The 18924-nt window shown below is 36.6% G+C and overlaps 1 protein-coding gene across 3 annotated transcripts; it reads right to left on the bottom strand.

Moving 5' to 3' along the window:
• Positions 1-2656: 2656 nt before the first annotated feature.
• LOC107590148 (protein FAM72A-like) lies at positions 2657-7405 on the bottom strand. Of its 3 annotated transcripts, XM_016278759.1 has the most exons (6): positions 6672-6798; positions 6099-6293; positions 5921-5998; positions 5092-5216; positions 4198-4326; positions 2657-3558 (listed from the first exon to the last, which is right to left on the bottom strand). In XM_016278759.1, exons 2-5 carry the CDS (start codon positions 6242-6244, stop codon positions 4232-4234), a joined length of 444 nt encoding a protein of 147 aa, XP_016134245.1. In that variant the 5' UTR covers positions 6245-6293; positions 6672-6798; the 3' UTR covers positions 2657-3558; positions 4198-4231. The 3 variants fall into 3 exon arrangements, with proteins under 3 accessions (XP_016134245.1, XP_016134246.1, XP_016134244.1); XM_016278760.1 differs by lacking the exon at positions 6672-6798 and adding an exon at positions 7382-7405 and having other exon boundaries at positions 2657-4326; XM_016278758.1 differs by having other exon boundaries at positions 2657-4326.
• Between the last annotated feature and the right edge of the window lie 11519 nt (positions 7406-18924).

Here is an 18924-nt window from a genome sequence, read left to right on the forward strand (position 1 = left end):
AATGTGGTTAATTGCAGTTCTTTCATGATTTAACAGGAGGGGGCAATTCATTTTTCACGTAGGGCCACGTAGGTTTGGACAGCTTTTTTCCCTTAATAAATGAAATCATCATTTAAAAACTGCATTTTGTATTTACTTGCATTATCTTTGTGTAATATTTAAATTTGTTTGATGATCTGAAACATTAAAGTGTGACAAACATGCAAAAAAATAAGAAATCAGGAGGGGGGCCAACACTTTTTCACACCACTGTACATAACTGAGTGTTTAGTGTACTAACTTTAGATGCAGATGTGTATTGAAGTACATAATGGTACCACACTTTTTCATAACTCTTTGGAAATGTTATAAGAAAAATTGTTTATCGCTTATTTTTGTTTTGACACGTTCAACCCAGTCTCATGAATAGGTGTAAGTATTGCACAATGTGCAATTTCATATGAATCTGTACAATCCGAATCATACAAAAACACATTATAGGTAAAATGTCTCCATAAAGGTATAATCCATGGAGGGGCATGAGAAGATCGTACAAAAACATACAAAAGAGTTTGTAAAAATTCAAACAAATTTGCAACTTATTCACCAAAACTTCAAATAAATGAGCCTTTGTTACCACTATACCAGTCAGCGACCTAAAACAGGACAAATTATGTGGTAGAACCGCACCTTACATTTTTATAAAGGTTTTTATTGGCATCTCTCCACTGCAGTGGAAAAAGTTCTTTAGATTATAAAAATGTTCTTCACACCAATTATATACTGTAACTGTACCATATTGATTCCCCAATGAACCTTTCAGTGAACAGTTCTTAAAAGAGCCTTCAAAAAGTCCACTAAAATGTCAATTTAGATTCAGCACACAAGCCAGTCTCATCTTTGACAACAAATCTTTGATTTGAACCATTAGCATGTTGCTGAAAGTGGCAGGACTAAACATTTTGTATGGCCTCATTATATGTTCTCAGTAGTGTTTGTCAGGAGGTGTGCACACATACAAAGAGCAGCTGGATTAGGGACAAGCGTTCTGACAAATGATTTATTTATTGAGGTGCAGAGGTGTGTTTATAAAGACAAAGGTTGTTTTGATAGATAGGCCTGAAATACTGATAGGTGTTGTTCAAGCTGTGTCTGAAAAGTTATTGCAACTTATCACAGCCAAAGTAAGTCAGCATTTTCCAGAGAAAAATGAGTTTATTCTCAAGTGGAAAATAACTGTATTTGTGGATGTAGTTTTGGGCTGCTAAAATAGCATTTGTTTGATTCCAAGAATTATTTAAACATCTTCCTTTTATGGGCAATCATATTTGCTCACTTGAGATAATGGGCATGGATTTTGGCCTGATATGACGGAAGACAGATCAATTATTATTTATATGATGGTTAAACTTAATAGCTTTAATTTAAAGGAATAGTTTACCCAAAACTTTAAATTTGCTGAAAATATACCCACGCTTAAGCCATCCAAGATGTAGATGAGTTTGCTTTTTCATCGGAACAAATTTTGAGAAATGTAGCATTACATCACTTGCTCACCAGTGGATCCTCTATAGTGAATGGGTGCCGTCAAAATGAGAGTGATGTAATGTTGAATTTCTCCAAATCTGTTCCACAAACTTTAAGAAAATATCCCACCTTGAATTTTTGATTTATTTATTCATTTAAACTTCCAGACATCAATAAATTAGCCTACATTTATTGGAGAATATCTGTGAACTGCAATGTTCGGGTCATACAGGATTTTATTTGGATTTAAATAAGGGTCATTAATTATTTCATACTTGCTGCTTTGTGTCATAGCTCTGCTGGAAAATGAATCGTTGTACTATATGCACAGTCATTTGACTGTTTTGGTTCTGTTAACCTTCATGCCAAAAAAAAAACAAAAAAAAAACCTTTTCAAGTTCTCCTTGCTAAAAAAACGAAACCCCAGATTATGATGTAGGTGTTCCCTGGATGTGTGTATGTTGCTTTCGCTGGTTTCTAGTGAATTGTGGGTCTCACTTACTGTTGGCTTTTTGATTCCGCCACTCTCTGAGGTGAATCAGAGAAATACTGGAGATTGCTTCAAAGTTCCTGCCATTTCAGCAAATCAGCTCTGCATCTGTCAGCATTGTAGCTAGAGTTTTTGTCACTATTCTGACAATTGCTCTTCTCATCTGGTTGTGACAATCTGCTCTATATACATCGAAATAAATATAGTGGTTGAAATAAAGGTATAATATTTTTTTTGCTTAATTAGTAACAAACGTATCACACTTTCCACAGAAATATTAAACAGTACAACTGCTTTCAACATAATAATAGGTTGTTTCTTGAGCAGCAAATCAGCATATTAGAATGATTTCTGAAGGATCATGTGACACTGAAGACTGGAGTAATGATGCTGAAAATTCAGCTTTGCCATCACAGGAATAAATGACTATTTAATATATTACAATATAGAATTATCTTACTGTAATCATATTTCACAATATTACTGTTTTTGTTGTATTTTTGTTCAAAGAAAAAAACCCAAACAAACTTATAAACAGTTGTGTAGGTTTTGATCTGCCATGCAATGTTGGATGCAACAAAAAGATTAATGTTTAAAACAGTTAAAAATGACAGTTTTGAACTTTGGTGAATAAAGGAAACGTACACAGGTAAATCCACATAAAAAATTTAATATCAAGACATTCATCATACAAAATAACCCAAAGTTTAAACCAACAATATATTGTCAGTGCAGATCAAAAGTACTGTATACAAATGCTTTTTTTTCATCATCCTCACATGGCGCAAATGAAATCACGTCAGTATAAATACAGTATCATGTCTGTTAATAAATACATTCAAAACATAATCAAATAAATCCTCTGTTAATAAGTTAAAATGCAAATTTTTTTTCGCTGTTTCATTTTGGTCATAGATGCATACTAAAGTTCGCGTCAAGGCATAACAGAGCCAACCCCTAAAATTGCTACACCTGAAAGCTATCTCAATAGTGGTTGTTTACACTTGTTGCTGTTATTTTTACTGAAAATGCAACATAGTGTAAATTTTGCACAAAGACGTTTACAGTGGGGCATTATAGGCTTAATTTATATATATATATTTAAAATTGATCTGTGAATATCATATTACACACAGTGAAATGGTAAACAGGATTGTGGAAAAACTGCTACTGAATGACTATATCATGTCTTTATAAAACAAAAGAAATGGAAGAGGATGCAAATCATTTTGTTACCTCCATGAGAAAAAAAATCAGAACGCTTAAAAATGCTTTGTCCAGTTTGTCACACAGTGTAATGAAGAATTTATTTACTATTAAGTGCAGATATATTTCTGTCGTTTTCATGATTGCCCTGGTGACAAACAGTGAAACTTAACTGGAGTACAGAAAGTACAAATGTTTAACTACGATCTCATGAAACAGCATTAATTGAAAAGTGGGCCAAGCAAAGTACCATAATGTTAAATTAAAGTTGCTGAAATGCCAAATGTCACCGAGCTGAGATCTAAATACTCTACTCAAAGCTGCCAAGTCATTTTGTGCCACTTCAAATGTCAAAGCTGTAAAAAAAAAAAAAAGTTTTTTTAAAGAGCAAAATCTAAACACAAAAATTATTATGCACAGATGAACCTTGTTTAGAATAAATATACCACTTGATATCCATCTTCAGGGGAATTTACGTGACATTCAATTGAAATGGACAAATATACTGGTAAACCATTAAAACATGGTAAATGTCAGTCATTTCCTTCCTATAAAAGCACATTGACTTGTGGAACCAGCATTTTATTTTGCAAGATTGTATCTATCTATCTGGTTGCCTACCAAAAACTGCATTAGTACCGGAGTGAATAACCTGTATTAACACCTCAAAGTAACACTACTGTTAATCTTCTTAAACAGTCTGATCCATTTGTGAATGTCGTATAAAGACATATGAGGATAACATCCTAAATCTTTAAAACCAATCATCATGTTTTGCGCTACTGCAACCGTAAAGCAAAGAAAACAGAAACATCTCTTTGGTAGTGGCACTCTGACATACTGAAACTAATCTGAGATGCAAAAAGAAAATGCATATAAATCAAGCTGGGATGATTAAGACCTTTTTTTTCTTTTGCCTATTCCCAGTCAGCTAAAGACAAGACAATGTGCTTTAAACGGAGACTTGTGTGAGTGAAAGTAAACTAGTTCGCTACCGTCAGAGTCTACTTCCTTTGGATGTGTGTGTTTCTATCTGAGGTACTCTTCTTCTGAGAGAAAGTCCAGACTCTCGTCATCACTGCCCTCCAGTTCTGGAAGATCTCCCCACAGCAGCAAGTTCTGCCCTATGAAAGAACATTTATTAAATTATGTCTGAAATACTGAAATTATTCTTTTTTTTACAGCAAAGTACAGCATTTATTTTAAACAATTATTTTGTTTACTGGCATTTTTGATCAATTTAATGAATCCTTGCTGAAGAAAAAAAAAAACTATCACTGACCCCAAACTTTTTAACAGTAGTGTGTGTAGTTAAGCTTCATTTCATTTTAAATACACAAGAACTCACTGCTAATTTATACCAAACAATAACTGAAGTTTCAGTTAAAAGATCATTTGGCAGCATCTTTTGCTGTGAAAAACATAAGGTGGTTTTTAGCTGGGTTTCAAACAGTAATGATACAATTATAATGCAAGGCACATCTTCTAGAAACAAAAAAAGTTTAAAGTCAACACTGGCACTCTAATGCATTTTGGCAATTAAGACTTCCTCAAAGGGTGACAGGCTGGCCCACTCTGAGGAAGGCTCAATTACCGAAATGCATTAGTTTGTCAATCTAGACTTTTACCTTTTAAAATGTGTGGCAGACCAAAATAAAAAAAAAAGGCTTTTTAAGGTTTTGTATCAAAAGATATTCTTTGAACTGTTTTTTTTATTTATTTCAGGATTCATTTGACAAAAATTTACATTGGGTATATTATACTTCCATTCATTTTTTTTCTTTTTTTTGATGGCTATGAGCAGATAATCTTTGAAACAATGGTATGCAAAACCTGTCTGACCATAAGCAGAGGGCACAGACACTGTTTTTGCATCAGACGTCCCAAACCTGTTGCATCCAGTCTATTGATAGTGGACACAGCCTCACTGTTGAACATCCAGAAATGACCATTGTTGCAGGACAGCAAGCAGGGCTTGCATGGGGCCACCACGTGATATCCCACAACATTCCCACTGAATGTGCAGAAAGAGCCAGAGAGACAAACAAAAACACCCGACTCAAATGCTTTGTGAGACACAATGAAACAGAACAGCAAATGGCTCAGTGTTAACAATGCACTGAACATTACCTAAACAAGTTTGATGCCAACCTACAAGTTTGGTAATATTTTTAATGTGAAAGGAGGGGGAAAAACTGTAAAAATGTGACCTTTTAAAAAGAACTTTTTTCTATTGTAATGCATCTTAGAATGGAATTTGTTCTTGTGATGGCAAAAGCTGAATTTTCATCAGTGTCACATGATCCTTCAGAAATTATTCTAATATGCTGAAAATTATTCTAATATTAATTGGTCAATAAACTTTGCTCATTATTATTATTATTATTATTAATGTTGAAAACCGCTGTGCTGTTTAATTTTGTGGCATGAGAGATACATTTTGTTCATTATTTTCTAATGAATAGAAAGTTAAAGCAACAGCTTTTTAATTTTGAATAGAAATCTTTTGTATTACATTATACATGCCTTTGTCACTTTTGATCAATTTTATGCATCCTTGCATTAAACAAAAATATAAATTTCCTTAAATTCCTGACCCCTAAAGTTTTGAACGGTACTGTATATTACCATATTTGTTAATACTAAACGTTATAATTCCATACACATTTTTTTATCCTAAACAATACGAGTAAAACCTAATAGTTAGAAAAACTTTACCATTTCAAACAAGCAATGTCTCTTAATTTGCATTTGCAGCTTTCAGTGGAATAGCAGCTTGCCACAAAATCAACTGTCCTAAATGGGGAAAACAACACAGACTATTAGGGATCCAACAGAAAGATTATGATGACCAAGTTTACAAACAATATGTGAAATCTGATCACGGAAACCTCACCTATTTGGAGGTATGTCGGTTGAGAACAACTCTATTTCCGTGTCAGCCAAAAGTACTGCTTTCATTCCTCTCATGCACAGCAGACTGTCACAGTATATACAGTTGACTTGCGTCACACACTTATTCTTGAAATTTGAAGTAGACATTGTTGAGCTGAGATCTTCTCAAGTAAAGCTCCTAACAAAACGCCAGGTCCTGTTGATTTAAAATGATAACAAAGAGTCAGCACCTACAGTGAAGGCTACAGCAGATGTTTAACAGACGACCTGCACCTGTCTAGCTAGCCAAGTTAGCTGTAGCCTGTTTGCACCTGTATTACGTTAGCAGTATCTACAAGTTAAGAGTCTATTGATCACAAAAACGGGAAAGCCCTTCAAATTAACATTATGGATGAAAATAGTAAACAACAGTAAAAAAACAATAGTAAAAAACAGTAATTCCAGCTCATTTTACGCTTTTGTTAGAAGAGGCTAAGAAAAGCTCTAACGTTACCTTTCTCATTAGAGAGCTAGCTAGCTAACTAAAACAGGATCCAGTGTTATTTTACTAAGCATGCCATAAAACCATTCTTACCTGTTACCGGATATCAGATCGTTCTAGATCTAGGCGGCAGAGAAACGCATTGTACTACAGTACAATCTCTCTATAGTCACAACGGGGTTTAGATTGCTAAACTACGTTTGTTTACGTCCGCGTCAAAGCGGATAAACACTTCCTGAAAGATTTTCAAACAGCCCAATCTCTAACGCTGATTGGTTCCAAATTACCATATCTCACACATGATTGGTCAGCTCAAATTCCTTAGCTGATTGGTCGCAGTGCCTTTCCGCAAACCACAAAACCACTAGGGAGGGGAAGTCCGAATCGTTTCTGCAAGTCGGTTCTTTCGAACGAGTCGTTTCAAAGAACTGGTTCAAAAAGTGTTCAGTGATTCTCTTATCATAACGTGGTCCCTGACATCCCGTTGTGGTGGATTACATGTTCCAAAAATACCATATGTCGGTACCTATAGCTGTTTATTTTGATTTAATATTTTTCTTAAGTGTGTTTATTGTAATGCCATGCATTTTCGGTTAGTTTGTTTGCAGCAGTGATTCAGCTCATTAAACACACAATTATTTAAAACTTACAAATAATTTGCATTTAAAATATGCATTATTAGCTACATTTAGATCTCTTGGCTAAAAAGCTTTTCCATGTTTCATTAATTTGTTCAAACCATCTCCACAAGAAATTCGCAAGAGATTTAGTTCAGTTGTTGGGTGTTTCAAATTGATGCTTACTTGTTTTCTGGCTAGTCTGTCCTCTAGCTAGCGCGTAACCTGAAAATCAAACAACATGAAGACGATATTCATTAAATGCACTGCAAGGCGAGGTGCAAGGTGTAAAGAAGCTTCCAATGGACTCCTGATCGAGGATACACCATGGGATTTACAAGTATGGAAAGTATTTTTTCTCACAAACGAGGATCGCATAAATTCTCACCTCCTTTTAAGCAAAACATAATTTTCACTTAGTTCGCATAGCTTGTTTGACCGATATGGGATCAGATTCCTGCCAAATGTATTGCAGTCACGGATAAAAAAAAAAAAAAAGCATATTCACAATACAGGTGAATAAAACCCACGAAAGATCGCTTGGACGGCTTATTTTACGTTAACAGATCAACAGGTAGGTGTACAGCAGTGACAGACAGACACATATAACGGTGTTCTGTATGGAAAAATGTTTCCCAGCTGACAGTTGTCCATTTTCACCTGTACAAGTAAACAGAACACTTAACATAGGCAGTAACGAGGCGTTGGAGTGACGTCACCGCCCCTCTTCGACTGATTGGCTAGAGGAGGAGCTGTCAATCTAGAACTAGTGGACCAATGATGATGCTTAAGCCCGCCCTGATTTACATGAAACTCTAACCGCAACATTTGGAAGAAGAAGCGCAGAACGTGGAATAAAGAGTGAAGGGAAAAACAGCATAAGCATACAAAAAATAAAAATATGTGCAGAAAATGTCTGAGAGCACAAAAAACTGAGAAATATAACCAAATGATTTTGTGTGCAATTCGGATAATTTTGCATTCATATTTCAGTTTTGTGCAATATGATTTTAAATGTGTTAAAATTCTTGATTCGTGCTTATTGTTTTTAATGCGTTTTACATTTTTGATTTACACTTATTATTTTTTGATCCGTGACCATTGTTTGCTATTCTGAAAACTTTGCTTTAATTTTTAACCCCTGTCAAAGATCGGCGATGGCCCCAGATTATTGATGTTTCATTACTATTTGTAATTTTTTTAATTCAGCTTTTTTATTACTATTTACATATTGATGTTACTCTTACTTAATCTGGACAAACTGTGCATCAGTAGAAATATTAAATACTCTAGCTTCGATATTTGACCACTGTTTTGATAAAACATTGTTGCAGTGACAGTAATTTAGTAATTTATGTCAGGAGTGCAAAATAATAAATCTGTATGTGTCATTTTTAGAATAGAAATTCACCAAGCATTCATATTCAGTCACGTCTGCAGCAGTTTATTTGTGTTCACATAGCTTCACTGAACAGGGTTAATAAGGGCTTATAGTCCAAATATGCATATACATGGAGATATATAGATATATTTACTCATGTTTACTTTATATTTCTTCAGACAGAATCATCATTTCTATTCATTTTCCACTGATTTACGCGATCTGATGATAACTGGGCTGTCTCGGTGTGTTTACTCTTCCGTGCTCGTGCTGTGACTCACAGAAACCCTGATTCGTCCGTTGCCTTGTCAATCTTATTGCATCTCATAACAAGCCCCGTCTCATCCTGTCACGAGTGTCCTTCACTCTTCCGCGTTGATTTCTGATCACAGCGAACACAGACAAACCTCTGTACCCACGAAATATCCAAATAATAAACACACGATTACGATAGTATATGGTTTGTATGTGATTTTCTTGAGATTTGGGGTATTTTCATAACAAATAATGTGTACATCTGAAATGCTAATTTGTGCTGCGATATAAAAGGCTATAAATAGCATATTTTAACAACAGTAAATTACCAAATTCCACATGAGATCGCAAAAGGAGGTTATTACAAACACTCGATGGTGGTTTAAAGTGAGTTTTGAGTAAAAGTGTACTAATAATCTCATAAATTGTCTTATGTAGCTTGATGCTAATGTTAGCTCTAATGCAGCTGCAGAACAGGTGCAGCTCTCCTTCATGATGTATTTTGTCATAATAATTCACATAAGGTCATGAGAAAACGTTTTGTTGTATTTTTTTAGAAACACTTTTGATAATAGTTGGGTAAATGTATACTGGGATTGAAGCGATGTGGCTTGGCAAACCTTGTAATTCCAGAATAAAGGCTACTAATGGCTGAATAAAACAAAAGAATAATGATAAAGGAATAGTGAGGATAATGTCTCATACATCGCGGAGGTGTGAAAGGTTCGTCGAGGGAGAACAATAGAATCATGAATGGGGCAGTTTGCCGAGCCAGACATGAGGCGACAGCACGCAGGAGAGCTTACAGGGGCCCATTATTTTTTTTATTAGACTTTTATTAGCCTTCTCTAAAAACACACATGACATGGTCTTAGAAAATGTTTCATAAAATTCACAGTTTTAGAGATCATGTCCTGAAATTTCAAATGAAGCATTAGTAGACTTGTGGCTTTAGCGTCATTGTGTTTCTAAAATCATATACCACAGCAACATATTTTTTTATACATTTAAAAGATATGTTTTTAATATGTTTGTTTTTATGTTTGAGCTTATATATCTCTATTATCATAACAGTCTGAGTAATTCTGATTCTTGAACAGTAAACTTTGATGTGTCAACTTTGTGAACATATGTTTATTATGTCCATTTAAGTCGATTAAGTCGTGGCCTAATGGTTAGAGAGTCGGACTTGTAACCCAAAGGTTGCGAGTTTGAGTCTCGTATCGGCAGGGATTGTAGGTGGGGGGAGTGTACAGCCGTCTCAAAAGGAGGTTATTACAAACACTCGATGGTGTACAGCGGAATGTACAGTGGTCTCTTCCACCTTCAATACCACGAATGAGGTGCCTTTGAGCAAGGCACTGCTCCCCGGGCACCGCAGCATAAATGGCTGCCCACTGCTCTGGGTGTGTTCATGGTGTGTGTGTGTGCATTTAGGATGGGTTAAATTCACTAATTCCGAGTATGGGTAACTATACTTGGCCATATGTCACGTCACTTTATTATCACATTATTATGTCTCCATGCCGAGAATATTTTGTGCAATATAATTTTACTTGCGTTTTTAAATTTTGGTTTCACGCTTGTTTTTTTTGTTTTTTTATCTGTGACTGCAATACATTTTGCGGGAATCTGATCCCATAGACCGACTGGTGATCGTGAATGAATCGTTCAGTTAAGACCGGGTTTGTGAACCGGTTCATCGGATTCATTGAAAAGATCCGACTCGCAAGGATTCATACACGATTCAGTTATTTCTGATGATTATTAATCTTATTATTATGAACACAACGACGACATAAATTAAAAGGGGGGGGAAAACAGTAAAAAGGAAGGCTGTAAAACGGCAGTTTGTTAATTCACTAAGGAAATGGGAATTTTAAAATAGTGATTTCCCCTCTCAAAAGTAAATGGAAATCTTGAAATGAAATCTTAAGTCAGTGAAAAATCATTACAGTTGCTGAATATAAAGTCTTATGGTTATGCTCAACTTAACACTTAACACTTGCTTGCTCTATTCTTTTTCTATTCTATCTGTTTTCTTTTTATTTATTATATGATTTAAAAAAAACACCTTGCTACGTGTAGGCTACTGCATTAAGCTAACTGAGACTTGTTATAGCACTTGCATATCATTGCTCTTTTGTTGATTTTGATTGCTTCCATTGTCCTCATTTGTAAGTCGCTTTGGATAAAAGCGTCTGCTAGATGTCTAAATGTAAATGTAAATGTAAGCTCACTGGTTTTCCACTAAATGGGCCAGGGCCCACTAGAGAGCTGCAATATCATTTAAAATAAGTTAAAAATCTAGTATAATTAAAATAGTAACTAAATCAATATTTTATACATCATTCGTTTTCAATCTGAGCTGCTGTCTTTATAAAAATTATATATATATAAAAAAAAACTATTCCTTAAAACTATTGTCAGTGCTGACAGCAGCCTTTAAGTTGATAAATTTACATCAGTTTACTTTAGTGTCTTACAGAACTGCAAAATTGAATAATTGCATTCACATCCCAGAGAAATCTTATTCCCAAAACACTGATCTGCTCTTGTGCAAAGAGAGACTGTGTTTTAGTTTATAAAATAAATGTAAATCTATAAACATGATATTAATTTGACACTATTGTTCCTCCTCCAGCTCCTCTCTCTGGATGCTGTGTCATATCACTTTCTCTTGCCAATTTGAACCCCCAGCCTCCCCCACAAGCAAATCCCTATTACTCTGCCATGTCTGGAAAAAAAATGCCTGTAGATCAGTTTGCTCAATAATCTTGAGCTGACAGGGTCTGGAAAGAAACAATAATAAGCATGATTTCTTCTCTTAGGAATTGCAAGGGTGCATGCTGAAAAATGGCCTAGATTTCGAAAGCAGCTATGCCTAGTGAAACATAGCTGATTTGGCTAAATAATCTGTCATGAATTAGTGGCAGAAGAGGAAGCAGTAATTGCTTGGTGATCCATTTCTGTGCTGAGGCAACCATACATGAGGGGGAAATCTGAAACTGGAGAAGTCAGAGAGAGACACATCAAAGCTCTGTACAGTTCTAACTGGATTATCATTGATTAACATCAGCTTTATGCGGAACATACCGTTTTTCCATTGAAATCATGTTCTTACACCCAATGCCCTGGAGTTGGTGCTGGTATCTTAAGCTATTAAAATCCAGTGAGTACATGGGCTTCAGACAAACAGAATCTCAACATTCTGACTCTTGTTTGCTAATCTCAATACCTCGGGTTCTCCATTCAGATCTTTTATAAAGGAATAAACTCAAAGGCTCAGGTGAGAGCTTCTCTTACCTGAAAGAACTGAAGGAGATGGAAGGATTGGCTGGAAATGTACAGCTGTTTTTCACCACAGCTGGTTGGAAGGATTGGATAATGTAGCTATAATCCCTCAAACATGGGAAGTGAACCTGTCAAGCAATTGAAAAGTGACTATGCATAAGAGCTTTCTGAAGCTGTGGGAAAACAAAATGATTGACTGCTCTAATTGGCATTGGTAATAAAAAAAAGAAAAGCCCAGATTATTTGCCTCTCTATATGTGTGGCGCCTGATGTGTTTTTAACAATAGAAAGAGAACCAGAAGTGTTTGGACAGATTGTTTTAATGAAGATTTAAACACAGACATTTCCTTCATTCATATGGCATAAGTTCTTGTAATTTAAAGATGGCAGAGAAACCGTGCAAAATAGATTAGGTCAGTTGATTTTTGTAGAATAATTGTTTTTAATAGTATCTTGACGCCTATGTATGTAGGTCACTATTGAATTCCGTTTGAAGTGCTGATGCGGGTTTTTGGGGGAGGGTGCGAAAGCCTGCTAACATTTTCCCTCTCAACATATTTCGGCAGAGTTCCTCGCATTTCCCTGTTTGAATGTCATTAATGACCACATTCATCCAGTTTCAAGGCCCAAAACAGACCGTTGCTTTTGAATGAATCTTCTTTGTTCTCAAGCTCACTCTTTGACTGCACATTTCTAATTTTTCAACAGCATGTGTTTCTGCTGACAAGCGAAATAGTGAAGTCTTCACAACCAGAACAGCTGTTATTTGGCTTTATCTGGCAAAAAGAGATGGAATGAGAATGAGAAAAAAAAACTTGGTTTCATTAGCAGTGTTTTTGTATTTGCACACATCTGGAGCGTTGAGCAGAAATTGATCGAGGAGACTGAAACATTCAGAGGCTGATTCAATGAGAGACATCAAGACAAATATGTGTTAACATTAGGGCTGTGCGATTAATCGAAATCGTCATAAAATCGCGATTTGAGCTTGCGCGATTTCTAAATCGCTTTATAGCATGATTTTCCGCGCCCCCGACATCCCCGCAGTATGCTATCCGAACCAATCAGAATGCAGTGCGCCTAAATGGAGCACGAGAACAGAACAGACCGGGCGGGCATACAAACGTAACGCCAGGTTCACGCACTCCATCTGTGGTGAGTATTTTGTCCGTGACCATGTTAACGGATCAGAGCGTTCACACTGCACGCGATTGCGGTCCGGCAGTGCGCTCCAGGAGTGGTGCTTCTGTAGCAGTCATGCTGCGAGCCTATTTCTGCTGTGCTGCATGCACAGCACATTATTCGCGGTAAAAATTAACATGGATTGACACGGAAATTTAGTAATTACACCATAAATGCATATAATTAAAGTCTACTGTTTCACAGTCAACACATGGCTTTTTGGCTAGATTTAAAACAAGGAAAAGTGCACTTTTAGATAAACAAGGCAATAATAGATGGCACTCGTGGTGGAAGTTAAACAAAGTTATATTTTAGGGATGCACGATATATCGGCCACCATATCGGTATCGGCCGATAAATGCTCATTTTTTATGTTATCGGTATCGGCCTGATAAGAAAATTTGGCCGATATCTTAAAGCCGATAAATAATGCATTATTTCCTTCAGAGACACTTCAGATGCGCGCTGTTCGTTTGCAGCCTTTTGTGCAATTGTACATTGTAATATTGTGTTTATTTGATGTATATCTGGCAACAAATCTAGTTCAACATCTGAGGCAACGCCACAAAGAGCTCTACGACCAATGCATGGCAAAAAAAATCCCTGGACACGGGATTTGTTTTTCTTTTTCTGCCATATATGTCTATTCTAGAGACTAGGCATGGGCCGATATGAGATTTTGACGGTATGATAACCTTAAGCAAAAATATCATGGTTTTACGGTAGGGCTGAAAGATTTTGGAAAATAATCGAATTGTGATTTTTTATTATTTTTACAAATATTGCGATTGCGATTTAATATGCAATTCTTTTTTTAAAGCTCTTTATGTTCTGAATTATTCAACAAAGACAAGCTATAAATCATTGTATAGTATGACCAACACACTATTAGATAATTTAAACATAAATGTTCTTTTCTGTAAGCCAGGCCTATTTGTTACGATGAATAGGTGATGCATGAATTGATATGAATGGCATTTTTATTTAACAACTATAATCACAGTATATTGACTGATTTGTTGAACTTCCAACCTTGTAAGCATGTAATAATTATGTTTAAATAAGCCTGGTGTAAACATTAATATGAAAGTCAGTAACAAATCACACAAACTAAAGTAGATGGCAGAAATATAAAAACACATCTGTTGCTTTACCACACTACTTTAGGTAATTCACAGTCACTGTAATAAACATATGTAAACATGTGCACTGCACTTTTTAAACACTGTCTGTTAACTTTAGACCAGTGGTTCTCAAACTTTTTTGGTTGCGCCCCTCTCAGACTACCAAATAATTTCACTAAACATTATGAAAAATTTATGTTTTTTTAATTTAAAGGTAAAAAAACACCTGCATCACTTGAAACATTGAAAAATAGCATAGAGAGAATAACTTATTATTATTCTCTCTCTGTTATGTATTTATTTTTTGTGGGTTTCTTGCTGTCCGCTAAGGCATAGGACACACACAGGCTTTCCTCCTCACCAACACACCGTGTCTACACGGACGCGAGCGGCAAAATACAGTAGAACCATTATAATCAGTGATGCTGTGTACACTGGATGCGGTGCGGCGCGACAAAACCCGACATTAAACTGATGCCTTGTTCTATTTATGACGTACTGACACAAAGTTTAAATGATTTGCAACGGTTGCTTTGTCGCGTCCTGTGTAGAGCTGTTGCGGTGCGACGCATCAACTGTAGCGTCCTGTATAGACACAGTGAGTGAAGCTGAGAGCAAGATATGCCTCATCATATTTTCTGCATTTAGCTTTTAAATGACCAGCACCAGCCTGGGTCTGTGCGACTTCATCTATGGCTTTTCTCTTCGCTTTCACAAACCAATCCATCTCCCATTCTAAGTTACGTCCTTTGGCTGTTTACTTATTTCTTTTCTTTTTTTGCTGAGGGCCCGCGCTCGACTTGAAGCAGCGCTGCTTAGACCGATGGGTGTGTCATCAAAGTACTGAGAGAGCTGTAAGAGAGCGGACGTCTCCTTATGCTTTCTCTCGCCGTACTTTGATGTCATACACCGATCTGATCTTCAAGTCGAACACACCTCTTTACTCTCGCGTGTCAAGTGACCGAGTGTAATCGCAGCCTCTGTGATTGAAAAATCTAAAATTTTCATATCGCGATATTATCGCAAATGCAATTAATCGTTCAGCCCTATTTCACGGTGTCACGGTATTGTTGTTACAGCTCTAAAATGTGTCTCTGAGACAGCTCTAAAAAACAGAACACAATATATTTTGAGCAACATACAGAATATTTGGAACAGTAGTATTTGTTTATTTTTTCTTTGATTTGTTTCTGAAATGTGGGCTGTCCTGCAGCTTTTGATGTGGACGGTTGATTTGCTGCTAGAGCTATGCTGCCCTAAAAAGAAGAAAAATGAAGACTGACATCTTTATTTAACCTAAATCTGTAGTTATTTAATTTTAGTTATATAATTCATATACATATCACGCGTAAGTTCCAGAGGAAGCTCCTTCGGCCGTCATACACACATGTGACTTGGTCTCATTGTGATCCCTATACATTAATATCCTATATTGGAGAAATAGCATTCTTTGCTTTTGACCATTTTGGTTAGAAATTGCTTTGAAGGATGCATTGTTTGCATGGCATTGCACTTTTAAATGGCATTGTTTGCTAGTGATCGCTTCAAAGCTTATGGCTTGGTTGGTTTTTAGAAAGCGGCAGCACCTCTTCCAACCCATTCCAATATGTTCAGTTAATCTGCAAGGTCGATGATGAGAAAGTAATTTAGGTTTACAGCTCTGCATCAGCCATTGTTTACCCACGCTGCAGCTGCAACGAATCGTTACATTTCCACTAATCTCTTCTTGTCCTTTTTAATACCCTTCCCATAACGAGCGTGCCTCAATTAGAACAGGTCAGCATTGATCCGTGGCTCCCGCTTCGGCCAAGTCGCTCCACTTTAGCACTTAATGAGTCTGTGCAGTGGATAGTGTGCCCAATGCGGTGCTAGAATACAGTATGTAAATGTACTTTATGTGGAAATGCTGACTTGATCTGAAATAATCTTCCACAGGAAGGATGTTTGTTTAAGGAAGAAGAAGAGAGGAAAGAGGGGGAGACAGTGCACAACACACATGCATTGTTGCTATTGTGTGCTTTTGAATTGGAAACTCACCCCCGATTTTTGGACTTCCTGTCAGAGGACCAGCCCTGAGGGAATTGACCTGGATCAGGGTGAAGGTCTCTGCTGTAATCACAATACCTTGTTGATTTGGTCCAGATCTAAGATTTTAACATTGAGAGCTCTTTAACCAATGAATCATCCGTGTTTCCAACATCTGTTAAGTACTAAATGCCTCTTTCCTTTTAGATGCAGGAGAAATTTTCAGTTCCCTCAGTCCACCAATGGACAGACAGAGCGTAATGCTTGTGAACGCAACAGCTGGATGCACATGGTTAGACGCACAAACTGTTACCTGACATAGAATAGGACGGAATGGGACCGAAATCACACTCCTTAAAACTCTCATTAAACTGTTTGCACTGCATCAGCATAATTTACTGTGGAAATGAAAATGGCTGTATCGACTATCTGTTACCTCTAATTAGTCTTCCACTGTGCTTCTCAACAAATGAACACCAGGTGAATCCCAATCTGAATGTAAAAACTCTACAAGACTGGAACAGAAACATGCAGATGAAGATCAAGGCAAGGGGCTTGCTCTGTTTAACTGCCCTCATGAACCTGCTTCCACGTACAGGCATGCTCAGGGACCAGCTATTTCAAACTTCCTTTTCATTTCTCTATATATTAGCAAGCATGCAATTCATGCACACATGCTCATTTTCGTGGCTCATCTCCCTGATGGGTAACGCTGGACTAAATAATGTGATTTCTCTGTCAGTCCGTGTTAAATGTCCTGAAGTCTAGAAGACCTTCAAACGGGCACGGTAAAGTCATCAAGCACTTTCCCGGCCTTCATCCAAGGGAAGGTGTGGGGGAGGGTTGGAGAGAGCCTGCAAAGTGGAAAACCATTTACATTCTGTCTTCCATCTACTTCTTTGTCAGACTGAAATGGGTAGTCTTGGTTTTAGTGGACTTTTGCATTCTGCATGGCAGGAGAACACGTGCCAGTTGGCGATGTTAACTCTAAAACCTAGAGCATTTACTCCGTTTTTACATTTAGAGAGGGGATCAAATGAAAGAGGTCAGAGTGCACACTTTGGATGTACTCCCTTATGTTTCGGCTGTCCTGGAGGATGACAGACAGGACGGGGCTTACCTTTTAACAAGTGCTAATTATGGATTGCTTGTCACAGACATGGCTGTTTTTCATTAGTTCCTCATTTGAGGATGTTGGATTTCCACGAGGAAGAGTCTTTGGGCACAAGTTCAGTTAAAGTAGGCATTCATAAATATTAGAATTATTGCACAGTCTGAATGTGGTGCAACAGCATGTCTATCTAAATGGTTGCTTATTGATGGTTCAAATAAAAAGTGCATTAAAGCCACTAGCAGCACCAAACAGAAGTACACATTGCTTGATAAAGAAGTGTAGACATTATTCAGTTGTTTTTATTTGCAATTCTGTTTGCAAATGAAAGTGAAGTGTGCACTTTTTGCACAGTTAAAGGTAGCCCCATAGTTGTGGAAAAATTGCACACTTTACCTTCAAAGGAGCAGTTTGCTAAAAACAGAAAAAAATAATAATGTAATTTACCCTAATTTCTTTTGAAACCCATGATTTTTTTTCTTAGTGTATTTCTTGCACAACGCTATTATTTGGTTCAGAACGTTTGGAATATAGTTAATGAATCATATTGACCACTTTTATGATTCTTTTATTGCACTTGTTTGTCTTTTTTGAGTTGGTATCTTCCCAAAATAACTTATCACACAAAATCACGATCCACAATCTGAATCGCGATCTTCCCAATTTTGAGATATACTATCGAGGATATCCAAACGGGAACAAGCCTATGAATTAGGCTATCTATTTGAACAATTTAAAAACAGTATTGCATTAAACAACCAAAATGGTCTTTAAAGCCTGAGTTAAAGTTTAAAACACTGCATCACTGTGTGAATCATATATACATTAATTCTTATTAAGTTATAAAGTGATTCAGGCAAGAGCAGTGAGTGATTTTCTCTGTCTTTTGTTGTTTGATTAATATTAATGACACAGACAGCAGCAGGTATTTGCATTAGGCTTTAAGACGGAATGCACGGATCTAATATACTGAAATGCATAGTATATTTCAGTATATTAGAATACTATACCCCAATTGTTTGTTCACTTAAGACATAACTGACTGTCTCTATGTAAATACTCGCCAAGACAGACATTTTGACATATTTTTGTGAATACTTTTCCATTTATGTGCGCACCTGAAACCCCAGTATACTTTGCTTGTTCGTGTTCAGCTCCACCAAGGAGTGTGTGCACAGAACGCACCTGGGGAACAGTGTCAGGTGCAGTTAATGCGCTTTTAATAAAATAAAGCACGACAGTCATATTACATGATTGGACTAATTTGGGTGCTAAGTTTAGGATAGGCGAAAGCGCAGCACTTTAAAGGAATGGAACTGAAACTAAAATTTGAGTTTGAGTTTTTTTAAATATGTCA

This window comes from Sinocyclocheilus grahami, unplaced genomic scaffold, assembly GCF_001515645.1.
Source record: "Sinocyclocheilus grahami isolate Dianchi unplaced genomic scaffold, SAMN03320097.WGS_v1.1 scaffold125.1, whole genome shotgun sequence".
NCBI classification, from domain to species: domain Eukaryota; kingdom Metazoa; phylum Chordata; class Actinopteri; order Cypriniformes; family Cyprinidae; genus Sinocyclocheilus; species Sinocyclocheilus grahami.

Coding starts and splice junctions, on each gene's coding strand:
- LOC107590148 (XM_016278760.1), bottom strand. CDS start 6,244: ATGTCTACTTCAAATTTCAAGAATAAGTGTGTGACGCAAGTCAACTGT. Junction 5,217..5,920: donor GACATTGCTTGTTTGAAATG/GTAAAGTTTTTC, acceptor CTGCACATTCAG/TGGGAATGTTGTGGGATATC. Junction 4,327..5,091: donor CAATAGACTGGATGCAACAG/GTTTGGGACGTC, acceptor GTTCTTTCATAG/GGCAGAACTTGCTGCTGTGG.